We start from the raw sequence: 27,306 nt of genomic DNA on the forward strand, positions 1-27,306 counted from the left end.
GTCATGCATTGCGGTCCATTGTGCCATGCGAGCTGCAGGCCATCGAGAAGTTAGTAGGCACTGACTGGGTGCTTTGCCTTGAGTTTCTTATCCCTTCCATATCTATGTAGGTTCTTTTATTCCCTTGCAAGTATCCTCATGACCGTGAATCTTTTCCTTTTTCTCCTTCAGTTCATCAAATTTAAGACAATACGTATCCTGCCTTTCGGCTTCAAGTATATACAAAATATATAACATAAAATATGGCATCTCTATCCCTCTACCCTATGGAAACTCCTCTGGCATCCACAAACGTGGATTGCTATTGTGCGAATTACTATGTTAGTATCTCTTCTTAATCCGCTCCTATTCCACTTTCATTTCCTCTATTGCTAATTAATCATTTCCTCAGAGCTCAACGAACTGCCACAACACCGTCCCAAAATTCGGCGACCGCTGTCCCCGCTGCGTCGACCAGCTCCCGACTCCGCACTTCTGTTCATTTTCCTCCCATCCTACACCGGCTTGTCTACAAAAAGAAGCACCTTCCGAAGATATCGGGTATTTCCAGGTCGTCCCAGGTGCGAGAGGCGGTGGGGATTATCCGTCTATAGATACGGAGACTGGCAGGAAAGGGAGTTCTGATAGCGATGTGGCGATGAATCCAACGGTTGAGTGTATTGAGGATATAAATGATCCCGAGGCTGGGCCGGTTACGCAGAGAGTCAGGGGCATGGGGAGTGAAACTGGGTTGTGATTGCTTATACTCTAGACTGGGGGAAGATGTGGGGTATGTGGAATTGGGACATGTGGGTAAAGTAAAATCTTCTTCATATGGGCGAATTATCGACGGCGGTTTCTAGCATAGGTTATCCATGCTGCATATTAGGCGGGAGACAGCAAAAGGTGCAGGCTGGATCTAGAGAATCCATAGGTGAGCGATAGCTGCGCCATGAATGATATCTGCATTCATCACAATAATAACATAAAACACCCACATATCCGTCATTATGCCTAGAGACGTACTTCCCAAACTCCAAAATCATTTGTCAAGGTCATGTAATGTCCCTCAACGCCGTCAGATTACCTCCATATCCATGCTCGGTCCAGCCCTCCCATTATCCCGGAAGTGGTATATCCTAAAAAATCACCATGCCCGTCTCCTATACCCTTTGAAATGCTCCCCATCACCGTCCGCTAAAATCTGTTCCTTGATCTTCTTCCTCCTCGCCGCTCTACTTAGCGGTTTCTCTTCTGGCTCTTCTTTTGTATTTCGGTCATCTTCCGCGTGAGGAAGCTCGATATCTTCCTCCTCAACCTCTGCGTTTTGGGATTCCATCTCTCCTTCTTTATTTCCCGTCCGGAACGCCAATTGCTCCTTCAACTGTTTTACTTTCTGTCTCCGAATGCCACCCTCCATTTCCTCCTCCACTTTCTCGTTTTCCCCTCTAAATTCTCTCTGTTCGCCATTCGTATTCACATTTGCATTTCTATCCCCATCAACCATCACACTCTGCGGACTCGGGTCAGTCGCTCCCAGTTTCGTGAGCTCCTCATCCTCGCTAAACTGCGGTTGTAGAAACACTTGTAGTTCTGGCAGCCCGCGTGCGATTTGGGGTTTTATGGCGGCTCGGAGGTCGCGGACTGTTTGCTGCTGGAGGACGTAACCGGCGAGGAACAGCGCTGTTGTAAATAGAAATACTATGACGTGAAAAGGTTAGGTAGGCTCGGAATGTTGATGGGGAATGCCTAGCGTACCAATGACGGAGGAGATCGCGACGGAAACTTGGGACGATGTGAGGAGCATTCTGAGCTTGTGCGCATATATGACTGTATTCTGTTTTCTCGAACTCTTCAAATGTATAATGACAATGGGATTGGTGACGTGCGATTAATTGTATTTGCTGGACTTCAAAGGTAAGCGTCAATTGGGATGCTGCAAGTCAACAGTGGCGCATGTTGGCCGGGCAACTGAATCGCAGACCAGCTTATCGACACCAAGGGTATCCGATAAGAGGTTTCCGCTCCAGAAATCCTCTCCAGCGCAGCAACTCTTCCAACCCTCAACTCTCACTCTCGAATCTCCCCTCTCCTCCCGCCGAACATCGAAATCCCAACCTCAAAATGGCCCACCACCGCGCCGATGAAAAACGATTCATGGACGAGCGCGGCTCCTCGGGGCCCCTCGCTCCCAATGGCCTTAACCCAGCCACCATAATGGAAAAGCCCGTCAGGGAACGAATAATCGACAGCTACTTTTGGAAAGACCAATGCTTCGCTGTCAACGAAGCCGATATAATAAACCGCGTAGTCGACCACGTCAATTTCATCGGCGGCACATACGGGGATGCGCAAAGGCCTTCGCCCTTCCTCTGCCTCGCCTTCAAACTCCTTCAACTTGCTCCCAGCGACGACATATTGCGCGAATACCTCGAATTTGGCGGCGAGAAATTTAAATATCTAAGAGCATTGGCACTATTCTATATCCGGCTGACGAGGCAGGCGAAAGACGTATATAAAATGCTCGAACCGTACCTGGAGGATCGGAGGAAGTTGAAGAGGAGGACAAGAATCGGGACTAGTCTTACGTTCATGGACCAGTTTGCGGATGATTTGTTGACGAAGGATCGGGTTTGTGCTACTACGTTGTGGAAGATGCCGAAAAGGGAGCTGCTGGAGGATTTGGATGTGTTGGAGCCCAGGGTGAGTCCGTTGGGCGACATTGAGGATTTGTTGGAGAGTGACCCCGAGGTGGTAGAGGGAAACAATGGGAGGAGGGCGGACGATAGTGAGGAAAGTCCAGGGAGTGAGTTTGGGGAGGTTACGCCGGAGCCAGAGGGGATTCATGTCGATAAGGAGATGGGGGAGAAGGAGAAGGAACATGACAATGACGAGCCTTGATGCATGGTAATGGACGAACTTTTACATTATGGCGTTTGGGAAGGAAGGATTATTTGCATCTCGAAAATTATACCCAACATTGCTTTAAATTACATCGTTCAATATTTGGCCCTTTTTTCTCTTCGCTTTTCGATTGTCACATCTGCCGTTACTTCAGGCGTTGGCTAATATCTAAATAACACAATAGCACGACATGCTGATGATTGACATTACGAGTACGCACAGCAAAGGCAGAAGGTTTCCATTGTTATCATAGGTACCTTATAGTTTGGCACAAGGAGAGCCATCAAAACTATCCAAACCTATCCCGCCTACGCGCCTATAAAACCAGACTTTTAAATCAGGAGCATCCGATACCTAGCCCAGCCAACGCCATATCAATTACATAGTATCCGGAGCCTAACACCTCGCACCAGCAGTCGTCAACTTACGATCGATTGATACCAAGTCTCTTAGCCAATTTATGCCTCTTACCACCCTCCAATTCCTTCCTAAATTTCGTCCAACTCTTATCTCTCTCTTCCCAATCACTCATTTGCGCAACAAGCCAATCCCACCTCTTATCCTCATCCTCCAAAACTCCCCACCCATTCTCCCTACTCTCCCTCTCTAGCCTATTCTTCTCAGCTGCCTGCTCGCCGACTAACTCCGGATCCTCACTCGTACGGATTCTTCTCTCCCGCTCCTCCTCATCCATCCGTCGCTTCATCTGCGCGATCCCGCCATCCCCGTTCAGTGCCGCGGCTAATAGTCCGGATTGTTCTTGGATTGTGAGGGCCGACGCGCGCCGGTGTGCGATGGAGTGGTATGCTCGTGCAGTAGGGTTAGAGATCTGTGTTCGTGACCAGGTTGGACGCTGGAATGCTGCAAGTGACGGGACTGAGTGGGAGGGGGGGGAGGAAGGAGAGGAGGACCCGCTGGAGTAGTTGGAGTAGCTGGAGGTTGGCGATACTGGTGATGGGAGAGTAGAGACGTAGGAGGGTGCTGCTGAGCGGATGGACGCAGTCTCGAAGCCTTGGTCAGTTAACGGGAAGGTGCTGCCACGAGGGGTGTAGGGCGGGGGATCCATCGCGGACTCGTTTTACCAGACAGCTAGTGAGCAAGGTACAAAGCTCCAGCTTGCTTTGGGAAGACAAGGCTTACGGACGACGGCGACTTAACCTTGCCGAAGCTAAGATATACTCTCTCGGAGGTAGCGGTTTGGTCCAGTTGGGGCCAAGTCAGGCAAGGAGAGGGGAGCGAGAGGAAGTATAAGAGTTGCAGAGAAGTACGCCACCCGTTCACCAGTAATGGATAGGTGGTCTCCGCGCTTGCGGAGGATATAGAATGTTGCAGCTGTGGCTTGATAGAGTTCCAACAATGATGATTGGGCCATGAACCATCTACCCCGCGGTGATGTATGTGGGCCACGGCGCGAGCTCCTTTAAGTAGCAATTGGCCAAACACAGGCTACACTAGCATATATAAGTGAATGGTAAAGGCCAAAATATGAAATTATATTGGGAAATATGATATATTCCCTAAGGACAAACCTTGCGAGATCGCTCGAATTGGTAGAATCTTAAGAGCATACCTTGGGGAGGAGTTGTAGCCTCTCACGGACTACTGTACATACTGTACATACATACCCAGACACGCATCCTTGATAAGATAAGGAAGCCGAGTTGAGGGGGACAATCGGTGGGTGGTTGTTCGTTGTATTATCAGCAAACTAGGTCGATCTATCATTCCAATTCCGCTCTGTTGCTCTGGCCGCCGTGGATGTCGATAACTGATTCCAAATATCCTAAGGAACAGAATGACGAGGATAACAAAACGAATTGTCAACTCGATATATTCCTCTCGGAACATAGCTGGATTATGGCATCCTCACCTCAACAAAAGGACAGGGATTTAAGCTTCGATGAAATCGAGGTCTCTTCGGCGGAGACTCACCACGCGGGCCACGAGCGAAGGGGCCAGCTAGCGATGCAGCCTAACAGACTTGCTTTTTTTCCCCAGCACATACACGAGTGTCCGATGCAGTGCAGAGTTCCACGGCTCTCTCTCGCCTCACTCGATGGCGGCTCAACTGAAACGCACTCCAAGGCGTTTGGTGCTGGATTGTGGCGGAGCGAGCGATTGGTGCCCGAGACTACTGAATCCGAGAACCAGGAGTACGTAGAGGCGAATTTCCCCGCGACCCCTTTACCAGCCGGTGGTCTTCCCAGTCCCAACCTCGCTTGCACCTCACTTCAACCCCTTCAGCCTCCAGAGTATATGGACCTTACTCGGATCTGCGCGACTGAAGTCCCTGTATTTCTCAGTACCTAGCTATGTATATACAACACGGTGAGAGTTAAAGGAAGTTTTGCTTACCTTACAGTTGCTGCCTATTTCGCCTCATTTTGCCTTACCTAGGTGTCGGGAAAAGCGCAGGGAGACGTCGCGCCCGGAGGGGAAAGTAGGCGGGAATTGGGAAATATATCGGTGAAGGAGCAGCGCCCCCAGGAGACACACAGTAAGTAACTATTGGGACACGTTACGGACGTGGACATGGTAGGTACTAGGTAGCCCGTGTTTGTGTCCCGGTGAGTACGCTGGTATGCTGGGGATGAGAGGATGGATCGCCCTTTTCCCGCCCCAGTGTGCCATGTTCGTAGTGCAACAGTACAACGGGCGCTGTGGCGTGCCATTCCAGATCGCATCTCGTTCATCTGAAGATTAGATTCTGTTCAACCAAGGCCGCAGCCAGGGCGGCCCACGAGGCCAACCAGGATGTCTTACATTTTGTGGCGGGCGCCCACTGCCACCGCCATCAACATACTGCACCTCTATGTTGGGCTGTTAATATTGAAGTCTATGCTCAGGAAGGCGCTGTGCAAGCTTTGGAAGCAATCGCCGATGGTGTGTTGTGTTGTCATGGCTGTGTATATCTAGATGCAATTAACCTTCTTTCAGCCAGGCTGTTTGATCTTGCAGGTCATACAAGGCGCATGGTCTTAATGTTGAGCCCCATCCGAAGTATATTTGCTGCTTGGAGTGCCTTCGCTTCTGCCTGATGCATCCTTGATGGCTACCGAGGTAATAAAAACGGTTGAGTCGTCGTTTGGGAATGGGAGACGAGGGTGATGACTGTGTTTCCAAGTAAACTACTTGCTTGCGAGGCTGATTGATGTGGCAATAAGGTTGTGTGGTGGATGTTCATCATGCACATACAAGGCACAAGATGTTAATCGCAAGGTCACTTAGAAAGTGGAAAGGCAGAATGAAGTCAGGGGAAGACCAATGATATAAACTCGCTATACGAGAGCTGGAATATCCTGTGCTATGCTTGCAACTAATCTGTGCCCCCCTCTAGAAGATAAAAACGACAATCCAAAAAAGCAAAAACACACCTAAGAAATTCTAGCAGTCATGGCAAACTAAAGAAACAAAAACAGGAAGCGATGACACGAATATTCTCCAACTGAAATGCGCCGCGGAGAGCCCCCCATGGGCCTACCATTCTATATCTATCCGTCTAATGCAAACCAAAACCCTAAAATTTTCTCCCCGTCAACGAGAGGTACCGATGCTGTATCGATTTCGCGACGCCGCTGAGAAACGCCTTGTGTGTCTGTGATAGCATTTTCCGTGATAGTACAGTCCGTGAAAGTATAGTCCCAACTACAGGAGGTAGTGGGAGGGTTTGAGGTGGTTCTAATATTGATTAGCGGGTCGTTTCTGATACGAGATACGGTCACACATACGGATTTTATCTCTTATGGGCTTGGTATGCTTCCCGGGTGCAATTGATACAACGGGTACGGTGGCACTCGAGACAGGCTGTGTCCAATTCGGTCATGTGGACTTTACTGCCACATTGGCAACAATAATATCGATACTCCGTCAAGGTCTCGTATTGTTGTTGGTGGTTGTTGCTTCGAGATTTGCTAGAGTGTTTATGACCAGATTGGTCCCTTCTTTTAGATTGGCTGGGCATGATGTGGGAATAAGTATAGCGCTAGGTGGCTGCTTTTTGACGGGAGGGAGAATGATATGAATATGCTCGATGGAATGAGAAGAGCTGAAATGCGATGATATGGAAAATGCGAGGAGAGTGGGAGGTATTATATGCTTAAAATGCGAGGAGAGTGGAAGGTTTTGTATACTTATTATTGAACGGTTTTTGCACAGCCATTTCAAGATCCACCTCTGTAGGCTCACCAAATCGCCCTACTTCACAGATGCAGCCCTGAATTCCAATCCGTTCCCCTTAGGAATAGGCAGACGGGGAGCGCCCTGGGCGATTCCTCACTGATCCTCTAGATACTGAACAATGAAACCCTCAACAAGGGGCTGTGAAGACAGAGCAGTCCAACAGAATTTCAATCGTATGGTTGACAGACCCGGTCTCAGTACAAGAGTCAGCTTGCTGAGCCATGAGACAATGCATTGTGACCCCTTTGGGAGCGGTGATAACCGGGCAGAGTAGGGAGCGATTGGGAAAATAATATCCACCGGGGCCTAGATAGAAAGAAGTCATTGCGGTCTTAATATCGGTGACGAACCAAGGCGATTGTAATTAGAAGGGAGGAGGAGTGAGAACCAATTGTTCTGATGTTGCGAGAAAGGTACCAGGCCATCCCTAATACTATTCACGGCGGGCCCGGTACCATACGAAAACGTGACTTTCCGTCCACAGAATCGGGCGGGTTACCCTTCAACGGTGGGCCGAGCTAATATCGGTGAGCTCAGCTATCGAAAAATGCCCTGCCTGAGTGAGGCTTTCAACGCTGTTCTTGGCGGCTTCTTCACCAACAACCCAATAATATCGAACGCGAAAAGAATGATGAAGCGAGATGCGGTTTTAAAAACGTACGTCAGGAGCCAGAACGACATAAACCCTAGGCTGAGTCGATACGTAGGTACTGCGAAGCTCAACCTATGGATGAAATCTTGGAGCCTCGTGACCCTTGTGCGGCTCTAGGAGGCTGGGATGAGGCTGAATTATTTAACTAGACCGGATTTGTATGACGTAGCATTTGCTGAAGAAATCAAGGTCCAAGGCTCACGATCCCGCGGAATTTTGTTGAGATTCGCGAAGTTCTCGAGGCCAGTTAACCAGGGAATCTAAGGCCCACGCCCGACACAGTACGTCCAAACGGCCAAGCAAGCAAAGCCTTGCCAGGAGGAGTAGCTCAATCTGGGTATGTAGCCAGTCGCTCGATGCCTAAGACCCGAGATCAGATACCGTCTTGAAGGTCGATAGTAAATAAGTATATGCTAGTATAAACTCTCTTGCAACAGCGGCGCGACGTTCGTACTGGATTGCAGTTTATTCCGTAGCACAGAAGACTATGAAATGTTTCCATGCGAGAGAAAGGCTATAACGGGCCTGTATTTCTGTAAGCTAACAAGCGCATTTGATGTTGGTCCAGTATCTTACTACTTGTACTATCTCGTCCATTCCAAACGCCTACACTGAGAAAAGTGCGCTTTGTCCGGCTCGTAAATAGAGTTGAAGGGGTTTGGGACTTAGCACTCGATAGCTATGCCTGATATATTTCTATTGGTCAAAGTTGATTGATGCCGTTATGGCATTGGTGGATATGTTTGGTGAAGGGCCGAGGGCCTGTTTCTAATGATCTGCATACCCCCTGAATTAGCTAACGCTATGGTATGATACTGGTAGGTATATTAGAAGTGGTTCTGCGGTTTTCGTTACCTCCGTATTAGCAGGTCTCGACTGAATATCAGCCATCTTCGTATTTCATCCTGTGGTAGGAGAGATGAAATCTGTTAACTTGAGGCACTCAAACAATCCTCCCCTAGTGTTGATTATCAAAGTGATAACATATCATCCTATTTGTAAGCGAATGATTGACATCAAATGCAAAGGTGCGGGTCCTAGTGGTCGCTCAGAAGAGCAAGAAGTCTTTGGGGGGTGCTAGAATGGAGGTGACCATGGGAGTTGTAGTTCCCCAAATGTTCCAGACCGGAGGCTTATAGTCAATGTGGAGAAGTAGGGAGGGAGTATCCTTTATAACGTTTTCTGCTGTATAGACAGATCTTCTGTTGCCTAGGGGTAGAGAAACGTAGCCTAGTCCATAGTGCAGCTGATATTGTCTAGGAGGGAGGGAAGATTAAGAAAGCTCCCAATGTATGGGCTCCATGACCCTTTACCTGTCTAGTTCTGCGGCTTAAAACACTCCATGTGGTGGTTGCAACGCTTTGCATTGATAATCGACGCCTCCCAACCAGCCATCTACAAATTGACCGAGACAGTAAAAGACTCCTAACATATGACCCTCAATAGGAGATCTATCCTTGGAACATATGTAAAGTACTGGGCGCCAGCCTGACTGGCTTATGTGGGGGCTGGAGTGGAACCACACACTGCGTATTCCGCATCTCAGAGGGCCGCGATTGAAGAGCCGCATTATGGATCGCGCCCGAGACTGTCCCATAGCTCAATCGGTCCCCGTTATTCGAGACCCTCGTGAGCATTATCTATACGGATCCGGAACAATGATGCTGACATGTGAAACACCGTCTTGCTCAGGTTTCGCCGCCAACCTCTGCTCAAATCAATCAATGAGTAGGTCAAGATACCATTTCTTGAGTCTACCATTAAAACAATCAAATTTCATATTAATTTAATAACGCCAGCAATGGGTTGCTCCTAGAACCTTGTACTGACAAGACTTCGGGCTCTCACATCTCGAAATATTCATAGAAAACAAAGCCCCAAGTCATAGCGTTCCCACTTGGAATAACTACCCAGCCGAGCTGAAGCTGCCTGTATTCTTCTGACCTTCTCAGCTCTAATATAGAGGAAAGGATTGCCAAACAAGGAGGAGTGCGGCTGAGGCAGAGTCCGGCTGTCTCGAGAAGCCCTATAAGGATGGCATGTCAGCATCTTAATCGAGTATCCAAGACGCTGTCCCCGAGACCCCAAAAATCCCCCGAATCGAGGGCTGTAACGAGCGTGGGGGTTTACAAGGGACAAAAAAACAGAGCGAGATTCTTACAGTACGGAGTATTGCTAATGAGGTTTAGCTGCAGCCTGAGTCGCCGCGCCTAGGACGCGTTAATCGTAAGGAGTAGCATATATATGAAGAGAAACAAAAGAGAAGTAAAGAAGTATACGATGAAAAAGTAAAAATTAGAAGTCGAAAACATGTCGAGTCGTTGAAGTCTAGCAAGATGTGTTCGTGTCGAATTCTCAGTGGGGCATTATTGGGCAGTGAGGACGTGAGCGAGCTATGTCCGCCTGAGGCACAGATCCGTACGATACGTAGGTGTGCTAAAATTAACCCGAGGGGCTGAACTTGGTCTTTGGAACTGGGGGGATAACTCCAACAGTATGCTCTTCTCTGCTTCGGAGCCAGCCATTTCGTTATGCAGTATTGCAGATATATATATACTCCGTGGGCAATAACCATGCCTTAAAGTGGAAGAACCTGCTCTCGGTATTCTCCTTGCCAACTCCATTACGTCAATCGTCGCGACTTGAAGGATCTTCCAGCCTAGGAGGAGGCCGTTTTCCTCGACGCGCCGGTGTAGTCTCATGGAGTAGACAGGATGCGGAATGCCAGGTCGCAGAAGGTGTTGGAGCGAAACATAGCTACGAATATATGGACAGCCCGAGTTATGCCATTGATGCTCGTTGGAGTCGCCGGGTATGCAACTTACGTTACGATTGCCCTGCTCTGTAGTGAGTTGAACTGGATATCTTGCGCAGGAGGATTGTACTAACACCTGAAGTCAATTATCTTTTAGTCAAACATGATGATAAAAGGGCGGCGATCCCCATTTTGGTTGTATACTTGGCTCTGCTGTTGCTCATGGCCACGTTTTTCTTAAGGCTGTATGCTAGTACCATCTACGAGCCTCCTTATGTGCCTTTGGGACCGGCGGCAGTTCAGGAAAGGCGTGATCGGTCGGAGAAAGCCAAACCCCCGTCAGAGGAGGATGGGCTGGGTATGGGCGAATATAATGGGGTGAACGCCAAAGATAATCTAGACTCGCCGGGGCTAGAGTTATTCTATACAAAAGATATATTCGTTTGCGAACCAGATGGAAAACCCATCTGGTGCCAATATTGTGCGAATGTATGGCCCACCATTGTCTCCTGGTTTCCCTCCCCATGTCACGATGTTGCTCGTTGAAGTATTATGGCAAAAACGATGCTAAGTTCGAACAGTGGAAGCCAGATCGTACCCATCACGACAGCTCATCTGGACGCTGCATTGCAAGGATGGATCATTTCTGTCCCTGGTACGTTTGCTTGCTTCCAATGCCAGCTTGAAACTAACAAGTATCTTCTGAAGGGTTGGAGGTCCTGTCGGTGAAAATAACTTCAAATTTTTCATTCAGTTTACTTTTTGGACTGCTATGTATTGTCTCCATTTAATGGTAGTCATGGCGTTCTTTGTTCATCGCCAACTGACTTCTCCGGTATGTTTTTGGGCGTCCTGTTCTCGAGAGCGTGAACTGCTTTGCATGCCGACTGACTATATTTATCACAGGACGAATCTCTCAATAGTCATTTTGCGGCTATATTAGCAATGTTAGTTGATTCTCCTCCCGGCTACTTTGAAAATTGTCTAATGACTGCCATGATTAGTAGCGCATTCTTTTTCTTCTTTACAGCAAGCATGGCCGGCACATCGCTCGACCTCGCTATCAGAAATCTCACCACAGTTGAAAGGCTTGGTGCGAAGACCAAGGTGCACCTCCTTGCTATACGAAAGCCATCCTCATTAGATCCAACTCAGATGAATCCATACATGGTTTCGAATCCGCCATATCGCCAGATTACATACCCACTTAATGCTAATGGATTCCCACCCGAGGTCTCGGTTCCGTCGGATCATTCCTCTTCAGTTGAGACGCCCACCACTGTCAATGCGGACCAGCCACAGCAGGGGCTTAATCAACAGGAGCATAAACTCGGGCAAACGCCAGTAGATAGGGCAGCGACTAGACCTGTACATGATGCTCAATTAGCAACTCTGAATGACGGATCTGGGCCTTCATATAGCCGCTCCAGCACAACAGAAGCAAATCCACCCAGAGAACTTGCAAATGAGGCACCGGAGATGATGCCTGTCACAACATCTCAGGGACCCAACTCCAGAATAGAAAAAGTCTCCTCTAGGGATCTGAAAGCCACTCGAACTTTTGCGGTATTAAAAACGGAGCCTGGTGTCAACCCGTGGGATTTAGGTTCACCTCTTTTGAACTTGAAAGTCGTCATGGGCAACAGGATGATTGATTGGTTTTTGCCGACCCGAAGTCCTTGTGCTAATCACGAGGATCCAGAGAGCCAGTTTCAGCTTGGGCCTGCTATAGATAAGCTGAGGAAATCATATTTTCCGTTTGTGGAGGATGCCCGTGTAAATTGAGGTCAACAAGGTCCAATTGGCAAGCTTCCCTTCATGACTGAGAGCTTCCAGGTGACAAGTCTTTTGTTCCCAGCGCGATTGGATGGTCCGATAAGCTCGAGAACCTTACTGGCCACAAAGTTCAATCGTTGTCGCGACCGACTTAAAAGACGGATGGCGAAACCACCAAAAAAATATAATTTTCTTGATGCGAGGTGAGACTTTTTTGCGACATGGCGTTATCGGCGAAATTTTATGCGGCATCGTTATATTTAGAGATATAAAAAGGAAATATTTAATAATAGCTCTGCGAGGGTATTCTGGGGTTGGGTCGGCGTCAAGAGCGAATGGCCTTGCAAGAGGCACGGCTCTGTATAGCGATAGGTTGGCAGCCTAACGACTGGTCTTGGTTATGTCGGTTGGGTAGACTCGCAGCAGCGATGTTGTGTAATATGAGACACAACCACAGAGGTTGTACTTAATATATAATACCTCTCTGGAGGGGTCATCAAACTTGAACAAGCCTAGGGGAGCTGGAGTGTATCTGGTCATGCCATAATAGGAACGCGGGTAGCCTTTGAGTGATGATACATACTCGGATTCGCAGGGGTTCCATGCGTATATTGTAAAATGCCGCACGCTATATGAGAGTTTATATACAACCCCGCTAATGAACTCTTATCATGGTCCTTCTCGGAAAATACAGCTTGGCCATCTGTGCTACTCATCGGCAAGGTCAAGGTTTGCTATACCCTGTCTTTGCCTAGGCCCAGGCCCAGGCTCAGCTTGCTCGCAACCTATGCTCAACCTCAATCCTAACATCACCTTTTATTTATAATAGCAGGTAATTTATTTCACCACAGAGATAACAAGATTGATTCGATATATCTTCTGTTTAAAGTCTAAGGCTGGTTGTGGGCGGAGCAACCATGCTTTAGCTCGCTAGCTTTGCCTGAACCCTCACTATGCAGCCGTGCCTGTTTGGGCAATTATCAACGACACTGGAGAGCATACGACTCTCGATGGCTCGCATTCGGTCTATATATCCGCATCCACATCGGCACAATACTCTAACACTGTGATAAGACAGGATAATACACCAAAACTCGCTCTCGAAGTTGCACCGAGTCGCGCACGGCGCCTTGAGCCTCCCAGACCGTCACACTACTTAAATTACAACTCTAAGGCAAAACATGCTAGCAAACATGCACATAAGGAACAAGCTATGGCTCTGATGTGCCACGGTTCACAGGTGATGGATGCATTAGACATATTATGGAACGAGACAGCGCTAGCGATATAAAAATCGCGATCAGACCATTGCGTTCTCATACGATACTGAGGGAGAGGGAAATTATTCCAGGGGGTCAAAACAGACAACTTCTAAAGCATACATATGTATGAATTATAAGAGAAGCTGGCCGATGCAGAGCGGCCATCTCAGAGGGCAATATGGCTCTGTATTCAGAAATCCCACAGAACCGGCCTATCGAGTTGACTGACAAAGATGACAGCAGATAACCCGGCCCCGTTGGAGACATACAATGCTGCGATGGACTTTGGCGGAAGGTCACCATCGGCTATACTAGCCAGGGAAGCTTTCAGGCAACTTGGTTCAGCACAGCTGCGAGGAAATCGTCGAGGAATGCTCCGGCACGAGAAGTGATATGGGAGCACTGAAGATTTGCCCTTTTACTTTTAGATGGCTCACAATAATCATCTAAAGAGTATAATGGGATCCTCCTCACTGTGTTGAAACGGCTAAATAATTCCACAACTAGAAAAGGGAAACAAGGGAAATCTATATTCTACCAACAGCAAAACCCAACGCCAATGTCCAATGATCTCTACGCCACCCACTTCTATCTAAGAAAACGGAAGCGCCTGACGGAAGCCAAATCGAATAGGAGACCCCCCTTGCAGTGTTGAAAAGCAAGGGGCCACGCTAATGAGGAATCAAAAGCAAGAAATAAATCATCTGCCAACAGTTCCGCCAGTCTAAAACCCACTTCAGCAAAAGATGAAACAAGAAGCCAACAATCTCCCAACGCCTCTACCGTCTAAAGACTCTTTAATGCCAGTCTAACTCGTGCAGAATATTTCCACAAAGATAATGGTGAGGCCCAATCATGAGGGACTGTCCACATGACCGCATACCCTTGAGACGCGCACAAGCCTCTGATATGCTTGATCAGAGATCTTTGCAATAGTCACATTTCGAATGACTGCAGTCAGGGCAGTCTTCCCCATAGTATTCCCTGTTGACTTCGCGCTCGCATTGGCAGCACTCCCACCAACCCGTCATATTTGCCCCTACAGCTATCATTCCTGGGTAAGCCGTTGGAGCGACTGCCCATCCAGTCTGTACTGGGCCGCAGTCATCGCATTTGGTATGGCCACAGTCAGGACAGTCATACCCATTAAGCTCTGGGTTGACTTCGCGTCCACAGTTGTGGCAAATCCACCATCCAATCGTAGGTGGTGACGAAGTATACATAATATACGACATGTCTGGTTATGGTATCATTAGCGAAGAGGCCAAGAGATGATTTTGGGACCAAATACTTCTTCTCTCCTGCAATTCTAGTAGGGGGAGGGCTATGGAGATATATGGCAAACCTGGCGGGATGTAAAGAGCTTGTTGCTTTGACCACAGCTGAGGACGATGCTGGAAGATGGTCGAGCTCCTTGACTGCTGTGCTGAGTTGAAGTATCGAGGTTGCTGATGAGTTTCTTCCCCTTCGCTCTATAGCCATGATATATATACATCAAAGGGCTCACGATGAGCGAAGCACCTCAAGTGAGAGGGCGCGCCTACGCAGGGCGCTCAATAGGAGCCAGCTCCACTTACCTTAACCCACTCCGTTGTCAGGCTTGCGCCCCTCCAGCTTTGCGTCACGATATCTCTGGCCGTCGCAACGGTGAGCAGATGGCTGAGGCTTAGTGAAGCATTGCCATCGCCGGTTGACTGCACTGCATTGCCTTCGATGGGAGATATGCAAATCATCCCAAAAGTCCAAGTGGCTGTTGGAGCACATCGTCGCCTGTGCTTCATGGCAGAATGACTTCCCTGGGGACGACGATGTTGTCGGACTGGATAACAATTTGTTTCGCATACAGGGCTTTCGGGCAGTGCTAAGGGAGTCCCTTTATCGGCACCATGGATTCGACTTATATCTAGCCTGTTGTGACGGTCATGAAGGAGCCTCATCACTTACCGCGGACCAAGTAGCTCAAGCGGGCACCGACAGAGTGGGTCGCCTACGCCTGAGGGCAGGCGTTGGGAATGACGACAGCATCGTGAACATCCTCCACCTTGCTTCGAGGACATCTGACCAATTTAAGCGTTGGATCACTCTCTTAGTTATGTTCGAGCGAGCACGAAGCGTTGTTTGGAACTTAGGCGACCATGCAAGGCAACCGACACCCCTTGCTATCTTGCGTATAATAGCAAGTACGATCTTGTGCAATCGCCCCAAGCACGGATACATGCAATAGCTCTTCATCTGCACTGCCTCCTAAAAACACATCGAAATGGGAGGCGCTGGTTAACGATGGTTGTTCGTGTCATCATCTTAATGGCATGGCAGCCTTGCTGCCATTGCTCGCACTTCAACGCGCCAGTGAAGATATTGAAAACCCGTGCGTCATGTCAGCCGATATCTCCAATATACCGCTGTCGGAGCACCTCGGGTTACCCAGCGCGACGCTGAGGTCATTCGTAAATTGTGATCGGTGAGTTGCGCCGGGGCGGCTCATGGCGACGGGAATGGCGGGCCACAGAATCGACGATACACTGGCTGGCAAGACTCTGCATGTTGCCAACACTAAGGCCTGCAATACCGGTTTGGGATATCAAAGGACTTGTGCCGTCGGTCTTGACCACAGGCTGGCCATCAAACATAAGCGCGAGGCGTTGAGGCTCATTCCTTTACTGTTAAGGTAAATGGCGAAGCGGTAGCCAAAGAGTGGTTGATCTGCAAGTGCACAGCCGTTAGCCCGACAGCCGAAACCGCTCCTCTGACAAAGACACTCTAATAAAGTAATCATCATGGACACGAAGGTCCTATAGCCTTGTCGTGTATGGTGCACTAGCAGGTGCCTCAGATACTTCGAGGAAGACCATGGCCACAGAGCTAGAGCAGGCTTTGAATAAACATTGGGTAGATGTACAGAACGCATATGGAATCTCAGGACCAAAACCAAACACTATTCGGCCTCTATCCTTATTCTTCTCTGCTTGCGACAGCTATATTCCAGACCATTATATGGTTGAATCGGTAGCTCTGGAACGGCGAATAATTGGCTTATGATGGTAAGTTGTGGGGCCACTGTAGCCGCCCAACCCCCGAGCACAAGCATATAAATACCGCGAGTGCTTTCATTGCGTTTAGTTGCAACTCAAGAATGAACAGAATCACAAATTCCGCGGCCAAGAAGGACAGCGCAATATATGGAACTCATCATTTACATCTAGCTAATACGCATCAGGTGGCTTGTTCCCTGCAATAAAGGATACGAGGAGGGGTCTCCAGAAGAGTTGTGTTGCATGAAATATGTCTCTGTTTTGCGCTTTGCGACCCCTCTCCATGCCTCTCACCTATCATCTTAACGAACCTGTCAACTGACCATGTCGCGCCATGGTTCAGATCTTAGGGGCAAGTGACACTGTTCCTCGTAGTAACTCAAACGCACTTGAATTTCCCATCTGTTATACATTTATTCCATTCCTTTCCGGTATATTCTCCACCACGATATGGCAGTCCTACAGCTTGGGTGGGACAGCGGGGTTAGCAGCCATGCTTTTTGTTGTTATCTGTCTCGTTTAGTCGCGAAGGGTGTGGTCATGTTTGAGTCCGATTCGAAAATGGCGATTCCCCCACGCGCCACTAAGCCACCGCTCTCATCACTTGCAGCAACTGTGCATAATTTCGTACACAGTTGTACCCAGAAATGAGGTGGTTGGCCGTGCCGTGCCGTGCCATGTGGAAAAGGATCGACCTGGAGATGAGGACAGGAAGTCGTTTAGGTGTTGCTACCAAGTGGAAGGGTAGCGTTTGAATAGACTCAAACAATCCTCGAAGCCCCCATAAACCCAAAACGGAATTTCTCAAGACAGATTACTTTACTCTAGACTCTGGGAAATTGGTGCCAGACAGTCGCATTTTATCGCTCGCGATAAACCGTGCTATTTGCTTGTTTTTGGAGATTTGTTTCCGGTGCTAACAGCGTACTTCTGCATTTTCGGGGCTTATAACTTGTTCTTTCCGAATAAATGCCGATAATAGACTCTTGCTTCCAAAGATGAATAGGCGTTACAACATATTTGGCTGGACATGGTATGATTTACATATGTGGCTAACCGTTGGAGATCATCCACGGGTCCCAATTCCCATCGATCGCATGTCGATCAATTGAAATACCCGAAATACCGCTCCTGTACGTGTTGCCATTTTGTCTGCCACCGAGATTAATTAATTATGGATGCAATTATGTCTACTGCTACTTAATATCGGCACTCATATTACGACTAGATACTTCGAGCTATCTATGCTAATACAACTTCGCAGGCTTGGTAGACGCATTATCAACAACCCTTTAATTAATATAGCTCTTTTCTAATAGCTCGACCTCTGTAGTACTTCGTACTTTGATGGCAGTTGTGTGACGGGCCATGAGCCTAGTGCGTTAGGATAGTGGTAACACCGTTCTTGGGTAGTATTTACTACCGGCATCCGAATCTCTGACGTTAATTAATCTTGGGTGGCAGGTAAAATGGGAAGATGGCATATTTTAACGAGTGGAGCGTGTCATCTTAGATTCTTGGGTATTTGTCGACTCTGTAAATCTACTGTATAGATTAAGATTTTGGATTTGGATCTCGGGGATGTCTCAACTCGCAAAAGAAACTTTGAGATGGACGACGAAATGTTGGGGTTTCTACGGGATCAAACTACGGTCCGAGAAAACAACGGGAGGGAGTATAATAGGTTCCTTGATTATATTGCTAGTTTAATCGCGAATTCCACCATAGAGTATATAGTCGAGCTCTGAATGCTTAACTTGACAGCTATATTTACCTTGACAGCAGTCCCGAACCTGATAACTATATTTAACATGACAACTGTCTATCATCTGATCGCGGCAATCTCTTGTTCATGTGTGATATTGACGGCACCACTGACCTGAAGCATGGTAAGAAGAATTGTACAGACATTCTGACTAGATGCTGCTAGACGAGTATACAAATGTGCTGCAGGATGTTCTACTTCCTATTCCTCTGGACGGATTCCCCAATGGTAGGTTGGTGGAGAGGAGAAGAGGAAGAAATTTGTACAACTTAAAGGAGGTTTATATACCCACGGCCACAGGGCTCTGATCAGAATCCACCCCGTCAGCTTCAACTTCAATATCAGCTTCAACAACTACTTCAACTTGGGATATAGATCATCTTGCCTATCACATGTAATATTGATGCAACGCGATACAGCAGTCGCGCCTGGTTTGTTACTGTACGGACTGTTGCTGGTGGCACTTAGTATACGTGTTTCCTCACTGGCTTTTGCAGTTAGGTTCTCTGTGGGGTGTGACTCCATTCGAACAGCATAGTCAGCCTTTATTTCTATGGGGCATTGTAAATAATACTCCTTCGTACTTGGTTTTGTTCCTATGCTCGGTCTCTTTTCTGTTTCTCACGTAGATAATTTCGAATGGACTTAGCGAATAGATCAAGAGGCAAAGAAATGGGTCGAGACTAGGGTGGTTTTGGAAATATTGGAACTTTTACATTTTATCTCTTGTCCTGAGAAATTCTCGTCTACTCAATATGGATAACACATATATCCCGTATGTTTCCCAACCCACCATACACATAATGCGTCAAGTTCCAGAGAACAGATATAGCTCCCTTATTTGACGGTGATCTGAACAGTCTTCTTAATCCCCTGCAAGGGTACCATATCCTCCACAGATTCAAAGTCGGCTTTTTGCCGCGTGCTAAGATCATCGTCACTCGGGATACTCCTCGAAGACGTTGTAACTTTGGCATCGTATCGGTTAGACTTTTGATTAAGATTATGCATCGCAACGGAAGAATCATCTTGGATATAGTATTTGTGTTTCTGCGATCTCGGGACCGTGGGACCAGTTGCGGTTCCCGTAACACGACTTCGCAGCGACTTGGCTGAGTCGAGGAGTTTGCCGAAGAGGGGACGGAGTGGTGGCAGCGAGGCCGCGAGGATACCGATGTACATTTCGACACTGCTCCAGACCCAATAATTATCATCCCTTGACCAGTCTGGAGTGTCAAATAATTGACTCTGGTAGACTGTTTTAACGATTGCGGCGCTCGAGGCACTGTGAAGTTTCGTGTTAGTAAATAGAGGTGCGACGTCGAAGGGGGGATGGGAAGTTGGGATGGCATAAAGGGTGTCTTACACAAGACCTAAGCTCAAGACACCTATTAAAGAGATTCTTGTTCGCATATTGACCTGCAAGGTTACGACCATAGGAACAGGTAGGAGGGCAAATATAAAATCTGTTATGATGTTTACACCTGAACTGTGTTAGCCCGTGAAATCGACCATCAGCCCATTCCGGTGTTGGACTTACAGCTGTTGAACAAGCCCTGTGATACCACGCGTTAGCAGTGTCCTATTGATAGCCCGAAGTACACTGCTTTGAGAGGATTCCTTACAATGGCTTTGAAAGTATTATTATCGAAGCATTTGGCTTCCCCCGAAATTACGAGGCTGAAGTCCCAGGAGGCGCGAATTGGAGTACAGTAGAAGGTAAGTGTCTAAGTGAGGGTTAATAAAACTCCACGAAGGTTTTGAACTCGCATAACTCACTGATGAAGTCACAAGCGTCATGGATGCCAGAAAAGCTAGAATATAATCATCAGTCCTGAACCAAACTTCAATCCTTCACCTTGGGCAGCAACTTACCGATCATGCAGTATAAAAATATCTTGTATTTCTTGTTTGTGATCAAGCGTAGCAAGAAAAATGCTGCCGATAACTTGACAAAATATATGCCGCATGTTATTATTATTGAATGGAACTAGAAATGGCTCAGGTTAGCATGCTCGTAGAGGAATTTTGCCCCGGTAAGATATAGAAGGCAGTGGTCAAAAGCATGAAGTGCAGAATGGAGCGAGGACATTTCAAGAAAGGGGTTTGTCATACATAGCGATAATGTGAGATTTTGGTCATCTCGTCTGGTAATATTGCCAGCATATGCTTTCCAATACCATGATGAATCTCTCCGATATAGGTTGCAAAGCTGCCAATGCCGCAAGTCGTAGCGGCAATAATAAACACATCATCCCAGCCCAATGTCTTGAGCATGATTCTGCGCACATACAACCTAGCAAGCACGACGGCAACTGTAATGCTCATGAGAGTGGCATTGAGGGCAATAAGTTTGGGGCCGTTCGTTGACTGGTCCGGAAATGGCAGAGGGGCAGCTGCGACTTCCTGGCGACCAAAAATGATACTCTTCGACAGCGGCATCACGGCCATGAGGGGTGGACAATTCTATATCTTAGACCGCCCAAAAGCCGGGCCTTGGGGTCGTCGATCCTCCGTCAACGGTCGAGTAGTGACTATGAACTGAATCTGACGATTGACGGCTCAAGGAACTGATTACTAGTCAGGCAATAGAAGAGATGAAGAACAATGGGAAGTCAACCGCTGATCATAGTCGATTCTAAGCTTATGTGATGTGGGTCACCTCTTGTAGATATCTAGTTCAGAGGACTACAAACGCCACTTCCTGCCATACATCCCTTTTAGCCAAGTCTACCGGCCAAACCTTTGAATCTCATACAAGACTGCTCCACCAGGTAAGGCGCGAGCCGTGTTCAGGTGTTCTGGTACCGATGCTCTGTGCGTGCAGTAGGTAGTGCGTTCCTGAACCTGGGATTTGAGCCCAGCAGCTGGCGAAACACTCGTTGAGATGTGTGGCAACATCAGGGTTTTCAGGGACTAGGGCTTGGGAGCTGGTCATTACCGTACCCCAACTTGGACTCCTTCCTCCGGAAAGTTATCCGAGACCATTAGATCCAGGGAGGCTGAGCCTCTCGTTGGATCGTTTGGAACTCAGAGCTGTTTCCAAGCTGCTGTAGCCCCCCCCGGCCACCGGGCCGTGTACAGATAGAAATCTGGTAGAGATGGATTTATGCAGGTATTATTTCGATAGTAGAAAATGCGGGGAGAATGTTTGACAAGCAGGTCCTGGTCCAGGTCTCCAGGGACTGCATTAACGAGGCTTGGAATCTTGGGTGGCTAGGCCACGAACTGGTGGGAAATATTGTGGGAGCTTGGAGTAGAGCTGGTGGAGTCGATGGTGGAACCCGCCATCGAGAGGCTCCAAGATTTGTGCCACTACTACTTCGTCCAAAGTACCTACAGTACCGTGACTACTATATATCTCCGATTCCGCATAACGTTTAGGTCTTCCACATCTCGAGTAGCCCAGCACTCCACGATGTTACTACTGTAAGTACTGTGAGGCTACATCCCTTCCGAGACACAATAGCTTTGGTTCAACTTTAATCTCCGAGGCTTTAGAATAACGTTCGAAGGTTTGGTAAGACCTCTCCAGACGTCGTTTCCATAAGCCGAAGTTACTCCGTACTCACTCTGTGCTGTTCCGTTCCGAGTTCTTGCTCCGAACACGATTTTAGGGCCGGGCGGGCCTCCCTTGTCCAATCTGTCTCCCAACGTCCCAGGCAGTTGTCGGTGAACCTTCCTCCACCGAATAGGAGGGCGTCCGGGCTCTCAAGCCTCCAGAACTGATGTTGCGGGTGTCTTCATACGTTCAATAGTTGCGGGTTGCGGGCGACGGCTGAGGGCGACTCCCGTCTCCTCCAAGACGGCCGGCAGCAGTAAAGATCCCGGGCGGGACTCGTCAGGTCAATAATAATACGCCGTGGAAAAACCAAAAGACGGGTGGCAACGCCAAACAGCCGACGGGGAAAAGAGGAAGCTCAGGCCGGTGGGCACTGACCGCGGAAAGTCGACAGTTAATCGGCGGTGGCTGAGGGAAACCCAAGAGGCATGACGATAAGCCTATAAGATCGTGGATAAGCCTATAAGATCGTGGGGGGCCGGCGGAGAACAGACATGTTTGAGTCTTAGATCTGGAAACCCTTTCTTTCAATTAGCAAATCATATGCATGCTGTTGCTACAGCTACATACGATGGGAGGCCGCCACAGAGGTCAAAGAGTCCGAGATACTGTGGGGGGCCTCCCAGATCGGTCGTAGCTTCAGGGCCTTAGCACTACCGGTAGCTAGTATCCAGAATCCCCAATATCGCTAATAATAATATCGCCTGGTCTCTCCAGCTAGGATATGGAGTGGTGCGGAAGCATCCAAGGCAACGGAAGAGGTAAGGAACTGCAGAACTTCGTCGCCAACATGTGAGCCATAGCTAGCTACAGTAGGCGTAGTAACGTCGTAGCCAAGAGCGAAGGAGTTACAGTGTTCTACTCGTATCCCCCAAGAAGGCCTAGTAGCGGGAGTGGGTGCTGGAAAGCTTCTTCACAAGTTCACCAAACTAAGATGGCAAGCATGGCCCCTAAGTTGAAGTGTCCACAACACCCCACCCCACTGTTGACTTGTTCCTGTCTCACTCACGCTCTTTAGGTCGAACTAAGTACGAAGTACCTTACGTAGTACTACGTCCAGCACCGCAAAACCTCGAGGAATTATGTATGGACTAATGCAAGCTTAGCCACGAGGAGTAGACGGTGCATGTTCGTGAAAACTTCCCGCAAGGCTAGTATTCTAGCGTAGTACTGTGGATACGCAATTTGTCCAATTTTAGAGAGTCGGTACTCGTACAGTACCCAAGGTAGGTAGGTACCTAGGTAGTATTGTTCGAGAGACATCGCGAGATCGAAAAAGTTTCCGAAGATCGTGCCCTAGCTTCCATCGGACGCACTCTATATATTATATATATACTATATCTCGAAGATCACCTTTCTCCCTGGAGCTCCAAGAACATGTGTCGGAGGAACCGTCCCCTTTAGGTCTCCAGGGCTGATGATGCCATGCTTGCCAAACTAATAAGCTTCCACTCTATACGAACAGCTGCTAATGAGGGAAATATCACAAGGTAGACCTGGGTAATAAGTGAATCATAAATATCACATTTATTAGTTACATAGCACCTAATGTCTTACAAGCTTCCACCAAGTTTGGAATGTCGTCTGCCGTCTTCGATGCCGCACCCCATCTGACGGTTCCTAATTCATCCATCGCCCAGCCCCCACCAATCTGCCAACGATTCCCGCTCGGATCGACTTCTCTCCCCCATATTCCTTCTTCTTTGCCCAATTTGTTCCGCGCCACCTGCGTCCATGGGTTTAGCAGATGGTAGGTGTTGCTGATGCCCAATCCCCAGAGCGCGTAGATCTCCCGTTCCTCATCGACCACTACGGAAACCGACCATGCTCCTCCGAGGGCTTTCACCCACTTGTCGGTTGCTTGTTGGGAGCTGTGGGATACGGCGATAAATTGAAGCCGGGGGTATTTGTTGGCCAGCCTGCGCAGTTCAAGGAATGTCTTCTCGGCGACTACAGCGAATAATTAGCAGATTTCGGCGCGATAGACACTCGGACACTACCTACATGAACAACCACAATGTCTTAGGAACACAACGACGGTAGGTCTGCCGTCTGCCACTGGCAATCGCAGTAACGGGGATGATGGAGATCGTGTGCCAATTACAGGCGCGGGCGCCACCTCAACTGGCGGCGGTGGTGGTGTGCTCCAAGATTGCCATGATTTTGGGACCGACAGATTCGCAAAGGGGTTTGCGATTGGAAGGGCTGTAGAAGGCTCGTCGTTGGAGCCCGGCTTGGATTCAGGAAAGGAGAAGGTGTCGGAACGGATTCCAGCCTTCCGGAGAGCTATCTTGGTTGTGAGTTTGGCGAACATCTTGCAGAATTCAGGACTCTGAACGAAGGGTTTATCGAGAAGAGGAATGAAGTGCAGCGCGAGGATGGACAGCTTACTCTTAACTTGGGGATCAATTGTTTCAATGGCGAGGGAGCTGGTGGTGCTCTGCACCCCGTGAAACAGAGGGGTGTCGCGAATTGACGCGACCTGGGCGACATTCGCACAGACCCTAGCCAAGCTACCTACCTAGGCGAGCCAGAACTCAGGGGCAACTCAACCCCTTTTCGTACTTAATGTACCTAGGTAGCTTACGTTGAATTTATCAAAGGATTGATAGTATATAACATACTCACCTTGCTAGGCTTTGCTTAAATTACCTAGGTAAGTATGAGGACGTTGAAACTATCGAGCTGGAATTGGAGTGATTTATTTCTTCATCTATTATAGCTGTACGAAGTAATCCTCTAATAGAGCTTATATAGAGGTCTCTGGGTTTCGATATCTCGAAGTCGCAACGATAATTACTCAATTACGGAAGAACTAGGATGGATCCTATTCTCAAGGTATCTATCCTTCGACGGTCAAGACTGAATTCCATGTCGCTTCTTGATAATATCTGCTGCCTATAATCCAGGTGCGTTAGTATTGAATCCATTGAACATGATGTTTCTACAGAAGAAGTTGTGTATGGGTTAAGGATTACTCACCTTCTCTCCAACGGCATAAACAGTAGCAGAAGGAGCAGTTCCAAGCTCGAAAGGGAAAATGCTGAGATCAACCACACTCAAACCCTTCACTCCATAAACCTGCAAGCTGGGATCTACCACGCCCCCGTACTCCAATTTCATCATGGGGAGTGAGCAACACTCGTGTCCATTGGAAGGTTGGGTCGACGCTCTGAGAACTGCCTTCAACTCCTCATCAGTTGTGAAGCCTCCGGTAGGGGCGATTTCAGTCGGGCCGAGTGCTAGCATTGATGGGGTTGACATGATGTCTCGATTTTTGCGGAGCAGAGCAAGTACGTTATCAAGATCCGTTGGGTCACTTAGTGAGCGGAAGTCGACGACGGGATTCGCGAGCGGATCCGTGGAGGAAATTGCGATGGTGCCTCGACTGAGGGGGTGCAGCATATAAAGTGTTGTTGCGGGTCCAGTATTCCACGAAAGGCTGCCAATTGGGGAGTGGAAGGAGTTGAACTGTTTGAGTAGACGGTCGCGCTGTGCCTTGTAACCTTTGAGAACGGTTGGATGGGTGTTTGGTGGGAGAACAGAAGCTGGGTCCCTCGCGCGGGCGGCACTGATGATTGAACTGTATGACGTCGTGGTGTTTCTGAGTGGGAGTGCAATGTTTTGGTTTCCTGTGGTGCGAATGAGAGTATATGCACCCTGGTGGGTGGACTTGTAGAGTGCATGCTGCTCTGCATCATAGGTAGCATTTGAGTTCAGTGATCCACCATTGGGCTCATGATTTGAGGTAACTATTAAGAGAAATGTTAGCACAAGTCAACATTATAGAAGACTCAGAAATTGCCATATCACCATTCAGTCATATAATAGCCTTCGCTATGCATGATGATTGCAGCCAGCAAACTCATACTCACAATTATAATTGATCGCGAGACTCAGTTGATCTTGGAAATTTTGGCCAACGCCCGGAAGATCAACTACAACAGGGATTCCCAGACCATCAAGGAGCGGCTTGGGCCCCACGCCTGACAGCTGAAGGATCTGAGGCGAGTGAACAGACCCGGCAGCCATAATCACCTCCTTTTTCGCAGAAGCAGTATATTTTACTCCAGTGCTCCGGGTCACATATTCAATCCCAACAGCCTGCTTCCCTTTAAACACAACCTTGCTCACAGCATTCTCAGGGAGGAGGTGGTAATTTGGACGCGAGTTGATAACTCTATCGTAATGTGCAGTACGCGCATAAGAGCGTGACCCCTTGGTTGGGTCAAGCACACGGAGGAGCCAGAAGATACCGGTAGGATCGCCATTGTTGGAATCTTTGGCTGCTGATATTCCGAGGCTGGCAGCTCCGTTCCAGAAGTTCCCTTTATCAAGCCGTTTGTCTTAGCCTAGGCAACAATACGATTTCTGAAAGCACGGTAAGAGGAACATACCACCAGATTCGTAATCATATGGAGAGTAGCTAGCCTGGACTGGCCCACTGGAGCCGTGCACTTCATTTTGCCAGGATATGTTGCGTGCTTGGGCAAATTGGGCATTTGGCTGCGTGAAATTTTCACTCTATTATGGGTGAGTATAGAACGATATAGTGTAACGAGATGCAATGCCGGTAGTATACCTTCTTGAAATAGGGTAGCAAATCATTCCACCCCCAGCCCGTACTACCTAACGCCTCCCAGGATGCATAATCCTCAGTTGAACCTCGATGGAAAAACATGGCATTCACGGTTGATCCACCACCAACCACGCCTCCCATCAGAACAGGAAATGAACCATTGTTCAGACCAGGCTGTGGAGCACTAAAGAAAACTGGCCAAAGGTAGGGCCCGGGGTTGTAAAGCCCTGGCACCAGGACGGAGTCTTCTCCATTATCAAACGGGCCATACTCGACGACGAGGACAGTTGCTTGAGAGTTGTTAATAGAGCTGAGCAGATGACAGCAGTATGAATTCTTGGCTCACTGTCTGGGTCTTCTGTGAGACGGTCAGCAACTGTGAGGCCTGCGATTCCTCCGCCAGCAATTATAAAGTCGTAAGTATTTGCTGCAGCTGTCTCGGGTCCGACAACCCGTGCATACTTGCCAACAGAACGGCCATGGATCTGAACTGCAGCTGAGAGAAGAAGAAGACCAATTGAGAGCATATTGATAGCCATCGACTTCTGGAAAGCACGATAAGAGACAAGAGATTGGAACTGGAAACAAAACACCCCCATTACTTATGATTATTTCTCCCCCATTCAAGTAAGCACTAGCCCACGAGTGTTGGAAACCAATTGCAAGGCTCATTAGGCTACCCCCTCGCAGGAGTGAGGGGATATTGCAGGACGCATACCGGATCTAGGTACTGCCCCTGGAAGCCTGTCGGTTTGGTACGACGCTCTTTCTTCACGCCCATGAAGATTGGAAGTATTCGAACCGGGCTGAGGTGGACGTCTGGAGGGCGGGCCGTTCCCGATATGCAGAGAAGGTGAGCTG

The 27,306-nt window shown here is 48.4% G+C and overlaps 7 protein-coding genes across 7 annotated transcripts; 3 read left to right on the forward strand and 4 right to left on the reverse strand.

Annotated features, from left to right (window-relative positions):
* Window positions 1-242: 242 nt before the first annotated feature.
* BP5553_01560 (uncharacterized protein) lies at window positions 243-736 on the forward strand (the record flags this gene model as incomplete). The annotated part of the gene is made up of 2 exons (XM_032010183.1): window positions 243-320; window positions 392-736. The coding sequence occupies 2 exons, from the start codon at window positions 243-245 to the stop codon at window positions 734-736; spliced, it is 423 nt and encodes a 140-aa protein (XP_031874237.1).
* A 390-nt stretch (window positions 737-1,126) lies between these two features.
* Window positions 1,127-1,786, reverse strand: BP5553_01561 (uncharacterized protein; the record flags this gene model as incomplete). Its single annotated transcript, XM_032010184.1, has 2 exons — window positions 1,127-1,680; window positions 1,738-1,786. The coding sequence occupies 2 exons, from the start codon at window positions 1,784-1,786 to the stop codon at window positions 1,127-1,129; spliced, it is 603 nt and encodes a 200-aa protein (XP_031874238.1).
* A 317-nt stretch (window positions 1,787-2,103) lies between these two features.
* On the forward strand, window positions 2,104-2,880 carry BP5553_01562 (PRP38-domain-containing protein; the record flags this gene model as incomplete). The annotated part of the gene is made up of 1 exon (XM_032010185.1): window positions 2,104-2,880. The coding sequence occupies one exon, from the start codon at window positions 2,104-2,106 to the stop codon at window positions 2,878-2,880; it is 777 nt and encodes a 258-aa protein (XP_031874239.1).
* A 427-nt stretch (window positions 2,881-3,307) lies between these two features.
* BP5553_01563 (Uncharacterized protein) lies at window positions 3,308-3,949 on the reverse strand (the record flags this gene model as incomplete). Its single annotated transcript, XM_032010186.1, has 1 exon — window positions 3,308-3,949. One exon carries the CDS (start codon window positions 3,947-3,949, stop codon window positions 3,308-3,310), a length of 642 nt encoding a protein of 213 aa, XP_031874240.1.
* Window positions 3,950-10,428: 6,479 nt separating this feature from the next.
* Window positions 10,429-12,254, forward strand: BP5553_01564 (uncharacterized protein; the record flags this gene model as incomplete). The annotated part of the gene is made up of 5 exons (XM_032010187.1): window positions 10,429-10,561; window positions 10,612-10,958; window positions 11,051-11,124; window positions 11,178-11,304; window positions 11,376-12,254. The coding sequence occupies 5 exons, from the start codon at window positions 10,429-10,431 to the stop codon at window positions 12,252-12,254; spliced, it is 1,560 nt and encodes a 519-aa protein (XP_031874241.1).
* A 6,887-nt stretch (window positions 12,255-19,141) lies between these two features.
* On the reverse strand, window positions 19,142-20,755 carry BP5553_01565 (Uncharacterized protein; the record flags this gene model as incomplete). Its single annotated transcript, XM_032010188.1, has 7 exons — window positions 19,142-19,589; window positions 19,671-19,788; window positions 19,845-19,860; window positions 19,930-20,031; window positions 20,084-20,118; window positions 20,180-20,294; window positions 20,420-20,755. 7 exons carry the CDS (start codon window positions 20,753-20,755, stop codon window positions 19,142-19,144), a joined length of 1,170 nt encoding a protein of 389 aa, XP_031874242.1.
* A 2,645-nt stretch (window positions 20,756-23,400) lies between these two features.
* BP5553_01566 (uncharacterized protein) lies at window positions 23,401-26,972 on the reverse strand (the record flags this gene model as incomplete). The annotated part of the gene is made up of 7 exons (XM_032010189.1): window positions 23,401-23,816; window positions 23,871-24,387; window positions 24,849-25,618; window positions 25,742-26,194; window positions 26,264-26,390; window positions 26,449-26,735; window positions 26,792-26,972. 7 exons carry the CDS (start codon window positions 26,970-26,972, stop codon window positions 23,401-23,403), a joined length of 2,751 nt encoding a protein of 916 aa, XP_031874243.1.
* Window positions 26,973-27,306: the final 334 nt, after the last annotated feature.

This window comes from Venustampulla echinocandica, assembly GCF_003357145.1.
Source record: "Venustampulla echinocandica strain BP 5553 chromosome Unknown scaffold_0, whole genome shotgun sequence".
Classification (NCBI taxonomy): Eukaryota; Fungi; Ascomycota; class Leotiomycetes; order Helotiales; family Pleuroascaceae; genus Venustampulla; species Venustampulla echinocandica.